General features: G+C 51.4%; 1 protein-coding gene across 1 annotated transcript; it reads right to left on the minus strand.

Moving 5' to 3' along the window:
* Positions 1 to 582: 582 nt before the first annotated feature.
* On the minus strand, positions 583 to 5,220 carry LOC119334201 (ABC transporter G family member 11-like). The gene is made up of 10 exons (XM_037606808.1): positions 4,439 to 5,220; positions 3,145 to 3,434; positions 2,861 to 3,032; positions 2,642 to 2,764; positions 2,353 to 2,481; positions 2,059 to 2,253; positions 1,825 to 1,911; positions 1,461 to 1,733; positions 1,260 to 1,367; positions 583 to 1,156 (listed from the first exon to the last, which is right to left on the minus strand). Exons 1-10 carry the CDS (start codon positions 4,865 to 4,867, stop codon positions 812 to 814), a joined length of 2,151 nt encoding a protein of 716 aa, XP_037462705.1. The 5' UTR covers positions 4,868 to 5,220; the 3' UTR covers positions 583 to 811.
* Between the last annotated feature and the right edge of the window lie 972 nt (positions 5,221 to 6,192).

Raw genomic sequence — 6,192 nt, forward strand, 5'->3', positions numbered from 1 at the left:
GATCAAACTTTGCATAATTTAACTTCAAATGAATTTTATATGGAAAGTAAAATGAAATGAGGGGAATACAAGCATCTGCTACGGTTGCTCTTACACCCGGCTAACTGCAGAAGCTGGAGAAAGAAGGCTTGCATTGCTGTTCAAGTGCATTAACTTGCAGACATGTGATCCAGACCAACATCAGCTCATGGTGGATGCCCATAACGGATCATGCATTAGAATCTCCATACATTATGGATCAACATAAGACCGAGTTACTGGCTACCTCACCTACCCTTGCATTAATATGTCCTGTTCCCAGTTAAACACTATACTTGACTGCCTGTGTCAACATATGCCACCACCACTTGTGAACTTCAGATTGAATATGGATCATCATAGTATAGTACTTAACAAATAGTTCGTTCTTTAATGGACACAAGTACCTCTTGTCCTTTCTTCTACTGTTCCTCTTTGTAGTAGTACAAATTATACAGAAAATTAGTGTGTTGCCCTGTCAGATCGTGCTTGGGGCATCTTCTTCGGTACCTATCTGTCATAAATTGTTGCCATTTGTAGCAACTATTCGAGTGACAACCTTACTGCTACAAGATGCCACCTTAATGACGAATCATCGGATTGTAGTAGTACTTCATATAAATTGTTGCCATTGGGAGCACTGTTGGAGTGACAACCTTACTGCTACAAGATGCCACTCCAATGATGAATCGTCACATTGTACTCACACCAGACACCACACAAGGATCACACATTATGGATCATGTATACCGATTCAGCTCAGGCCAATTCATCTTCCACTGTCGATCATGGGTCACGGATGATCGGCCGGCAGCTCCGGCGCGGCGTCGACGACGTAGCCGCGCAGCGAGGGCGTGCGGACCATGGCGAGCTCCGCCTCTCTGCGCCTGTGCTGCACCCTCCTCCTGGCGATGTATCCGCGCACCCACGGCGTCACGTCCTCGCTGACCTTGATCATGGCGAAGAAGAGCAGGCGGTAGATGACGATCATGCCGAAGAGCACGGACAGGTCCAGCCACTTGGACCGGCTCACGTCGATCTGGAACACGTTCTCCAGGATGTACTCCCCCGGGATCTTGGGCAGCTCCTCGTCCTGGTTGTCGAACACCAGCCCCACCAGGTCGTTCTGGTACTGCCCCTGCGAACCAGCCAACCATCAAGAGAACGTGATCTCGAGCTCGCCGCCGGTGGTATATATATATGCAGTAGCTTTGCGAGCTGGAAGAGAATCAACCCCGTACCTGCAGTGCCCAGTAGTGGAAGCTGATGTAGGACATGGGGTACCTCCAGAAGGGCTTCGGGATGTCGTGCGGGAGCCTGAAGTACCCCGACACCAGCATGAATATCCCCTGACACATTTCCAGGAGACAGCAATCAGTCGATTCATCGCATGTTTGGAAGCAGTATATGAGCTGAGAGATGATGATGATCATGGACGTCACCTGTATCCCTGCGCCGATGATGATGCCCATGAGGAAGTTGGGGATGATGCTGGCGATGGCCATCATGAGGCTCTCGACGACGGTGACGCTGGCGTAGAGGCAGAGCACAAAGAAGAGGTAGTGCATGAAGCCCGGGTGGAGGCGCACCATGAAGTAGCACAGCGTCCCCGACAGGAAGGTGATGAGGATCAGGAACGGCATCGCCGACAGCGTGTTGCTGATCACGAACGCCAGCACGCCGTAGTGCCCGTTCAGCCGCTCCCTCTGGAACACCTGAAGAAACAAAACTTGTTACGAGTCTCAAGAACTCCTTCACAATGCCAAAGAGCAGGTGATCTCTGATGGTCACGTCGGCAGTGCAAACCTTCATGTCCTCCACGAAAGACGGGAACCCTCCGATCGACATGAACGTGACGAAGCCGAAGATGAAGGACGCGCACGCGCCCCGTGCCTGATTTCATGCATGTTTACACAGTTATTTTTTTTCTGTCAGATCACCAAACTTGCCACAATGCCAATTCAGGACAGCCAAAGCTGTGCAGTGCCGGAAGAGAAATGGCAGTGTCAAACTGAAGGAGATTGTTCTTGTTTATGTTACCAGGATGGAGTTGTATTTGGTGCCGACGTTGAGGTAGATGGACCCAATGCAGACGGTGACCACAATGTAGATGACAAGCCTCAGCCAGTAGTACCCAAAGTCCCTCGACATGTTGACGAACGATCGCTTGGTGAGCGTGAAGGCCTGCATCCCAAAGCTGGCCTGGCTGCCCCCTGCGTCCAGGACCGTCCCTTTCTGCAGCAGGAAAGACCACACGAATGATGATGAATCCTCTTGGTGTCATAGAGAAATTGCTGAACTGAATGGGACGAATATATGGAGTGCTCTACTTACCACCCGTGCCATTTCGTCGACCCTCTGCCGCGCCGTCAAGTAGTGCTGCGAGTGCTGGTAGTAGCTGAACAGCCTTCTGATCGCGTCGGAAGTCATGATGTGCTCGAGGGGATCGTCGGACCTCTCAAACTATGTATGTTGCAAAAATGGAACAAAGTTTCATTCAGTCAGGACATGTGCCAGTGAGCGTCGACAGTCAGTAACTTTTTTTTTTTCGAGAGTACGCCAAAGGCGTACCTTAGCTTTATAGAAGGAAGAAATATATGTACGACTGAACCCTGAAACTTACTCTCATCTTCATTGATCCTTTCAGTGTGGCCTTCACCTTGTCGAAGTCTGCGTTTATGCACCGGAGGAAATGATCCGACGGGTTGCGCAGCGGTGGGCACGGGAATCCAGCTTGGGCAAAGAACTGCAGTTAAAATGCACAGAGAAGGAGAGGATTCAGCAATCCCACTACACATATAAGACATATGTAAACTCAGGTAGATTTATGTGCTACTTGTACCTCGCAAGCCTCGGAAGCCTGCCCAAAGTAGACTGTTTTGCCCCCCGAGAGAAGATAGAGGCGATCGAAAAGCTCGAAGACCTCGCTGCTGGGCTGGTGGATGGACGCGATCACGGTCCGGCCATCCCTCGCCAGCCCACGCAGAGTCTGTGTCACGAAGAACGCCGAAGCACTGCACGGTTGAAAATTCGTGGCATGTCAGCAGCTACATGGATGGAAGTGGGACGACACATATGGAACCATATGGAAGAGGAGCAATGGTGAAGCTACTGCATAGTACGTACCTGTCGAGGCCACTGGTGGGCTCATCCAGGAAGAGCAGCCTAGGCCTCATGAGTATCTCCAGAGCAATGCTGACCCTCCTCTTCTCGCCGCCGCTGACCCCCCTCAGGTGCCAATTGCCGATGACCGTGTCTGCGCAGTCCTGGAGCCCCATCTCCACGATGGTGCCCTCCACCAAGGCACGCTTCTCATCCATGGGCATGTTGTCGGGGAGCCGAAGGCGCGCCGAGTACGAGATGGTCTCCCTCACCGTCAGAGTGCCGATCAAGTTGTCGTCCTGCGTCACATAGGCCTGGAATTGCAAAAAAAAGTTGTGGTTGTCACTTTTAGTATAACGGTGAGTAGTTTGAATGCAAGTGCATGTAAATAATTGGTTTAAGACAACATTTTCTTTGTGAGGAAAAGTACAAGCTACTAAATGTACAACAAAAAAAACCTGGGCTGTCAGGTCTCATGAGTTTTTTATGAGCAGATTCCTGGGGAAAAAAACAGGTAAACAATAACCAACCAACAATACCCAAAAGGAACATGAAGAAGGTAAATTCTAGCAGATCTCCCAATCTTGATTAGGAACTGCTGAACTGATCTCCATGCACAAGTAGTGCAGCTGCAGTTCAGGAGATAACCCCTCCAACACATAGCAGATGCACCTAAACTAGCAGAAACCCAAAACCCAGCAGCCTGCCACGTGGCACATGTTTTCGATAAGGGCGCTATTATTATCTCAAAATGGAGCATCACACGGATTCAAAACATTATGAGTAACAACCAGACTTTGCATAACTAAGTGGCACATGACCCATTCTTCTTGTGAATGAACATTACTACATGGTTGGTGTCAGGTGATGCAGAATCACAGAAAGATCCAATCACAATTCAAGATGGAACACAACACATGGAAAGGGAGCAAGCGAGAAAAACATATGGTCAGACACTGTACACCATGTCACCGTCACGGCATCACCTAGCTGGCCAGCTGCTACTGTGTTGTATGCCCAAATCCACTAACGATATTCATGAAATTACACAACGTTCTTGTTGGGAGATACATGTACACATACAGCAAAAAGATATGGTCGATATGTTCATGAAGATAATTGTGGCTTGTGTTTTTTTTTTTTGGGTGGGGGACTGTAGTTTAGTTGTATGAATATGAATAATAGTACTTTTACTTTCTAATTAAATGAACTATTTAAAGGCGCAAAATGCACAAATCTGTATGGAACCATATGCCTGTCACTGCCGGTGGTACTTAAGAGTGACAAACGGCGGGCGGCCGGGCGGCGAGGTACGTACCGCGGCGCCGAAGGAGAGGTTGGCCTTGCGGCCGTTGAGCAGGATGGTCCCGGAGAGGAAGGCGTTGGCGGCGAGGCGGCCGGCGAGCGCGTCGAGCAGCGTGGACTTGCCGGAGCCGGAGGGGCCCATGAGCGCGGTGATGGTGCCCGGCTCGGCGTACCCCGTGAGCGCCTCGAGCACGGTCTGCGTGTCGCCGCTGCCGAGCGCGACGGTGACCGTGAGGTCCCTCCACGCCAGCCGCGCCGACACGTCCCCGAGGAACTCCACCGCCGCCTTCTCCCGCCACAGCGTCTCGCTCAGCGGGCTCAGCGCCGGCGCGGCCGCCACCGCCACCGCCCGCCCGGCCGCCTTCCCCGCGTCCTCCAGCTCTGCCTTCACCTGCCCCACCGCCGCCGCCTCCTTCGCCGTCCCCGCCCCTGCCTTATTCATCGCCTCCTCGCCGGTCAGATACCACGACCTTGCGAGGCAGTGACAGAGCAGAGCAGACGAGGGCAAGCCGGGGGTTCTTCTTGGCAACAGGTGGTGGGAAGGCACGCACACGGCTCGTTCTCCTCGCCGCAGCTACGTATGAGAGGAAGCTAGCTGGCCGTACAAGCTAGGCCGGCGTGGGAGAAGAATGGCGTTTCTGGGGCGGCGTGTCCAAGCTGCAACTGTAGGCTGCTCTGCTCTCTCTCTCTCTCTCTCTCTCTCTCTCTCTCTCTGTGACTGCCTCTGGGTCTCTGTGTACGCGCTTGGGGTGGCGAGTTTTTATGAAGGAGCGAGGTGAAGACGGGGTGGATGCGAGGAGTTAATGGAGGCGCAGAGGCGAGAGAGGGAGAGAGGGCCAGAAGTTATGAAGGGGCTGCGTGGTTTGACCTGGGGTCAAGCGAGAGGGGATGCATGCGAATGCGATGCAGATGAGGCGGTGGATGCCTGTTTGGTGTGAGCTTGGCGCGGAGAGGAACACATGCATGCAACGGGCTTGCGAAACCGCCCAGTCACGCACACACCGTTTAGACGCTCTCCGCCGTTACCTGCCTTCCGTCGCACTTTGGCTGGCCAGAATTGTAGTACGTATTGCACTATTGCTGGTTCACGACAACTTTATTATTTCTACAAGAGCGGACTAAAAAAAAATCTAATACTTCCTCCATTCACAAATATAATATGTTCTGACTTTTTTCCAAGTCGAATTCATGTAGACACGTTTTGATGTGTTTGTTCACCAGTTTAAGTCCGTATGTAGTCCATTAAAATATCAAAACATCTTATATTTGTGAACTAGGGAGTACATGGTTAGTGTAAACTAAAACAAAGAGTATCGTTTTTTCTTTGTTGATCGACGAAAAAAGGAATGTATCAGGAGGCACCTTTGGCAAAACCCTAGTCACCGCCGCCGTCTTCGGAAGATGCCAACGGGCAAAGCTTGCCTGGCGGAGCTATGTTGGTTCCTGCAGGGGCCATGGCCCATGGCCCCCCAACCTTGGTAAAACAACATGGGGATTTTTCTTAAGAAAAATATTGTCTTCTGCGCCCCCAACACATTTTGCCTAGCTCCACCAGTGTGGTGGACGTCGGCGGCGATCGATGCCTTGTCATTGACATGTGTGACAGTGTTCCTACTCGAGAGGAGAGGGTGGGGTTGCAACGCTGCGAGGCCATGGATTTTTTTGAGAAATACATCACACACACACACACACACACACACACACACACACACACACACACACACAAGCCGCTCACACATACACACATACACTCACTCATCACTGGTA

Source organism: Triticum dicoccoides, chromosome 1B (assembly GCF_002162155.2).
Source record: "Triticum dicoccoides isolate Atlit2015 ecotype Zavitan chromosome 1B, WEW_v2.0, whole genome shotgun sequence".
NCBI classification, from domain to species: domain Eukaryota; kingdom Viridiplantae; phylum Streptophyta; class Magnoliopsida; order Poales; family Poaceae; genus Triticum; species Triticum dicoccoides.

Excerpts from the sequence above, each read along its gene's own strand:
- LOC119334201 (XM_037606808.1), bottom strand. The coding sequence starts at position 4,867 with ATGAATAAGGCAGGGGCGGGGACGGCGAAGGAGGCGGCGGCGGTGGGG. Across the intron at positions 3,435-4,438 it reads ACCTCTCCTTCGGCGCCGCG|GCCTATGTGACGCAGGACGA; the intron begins GTACGTACCTCG and ends TTGCAATTCCAG. Across the intron at positions 2,254-2,352 it reads TCGACGAAATGGCACGGGTG|AAAGGGACGGTCCTGGACGC; the intron begins GTAAGTAGAGCA and ends TTCCTGCTGCAG.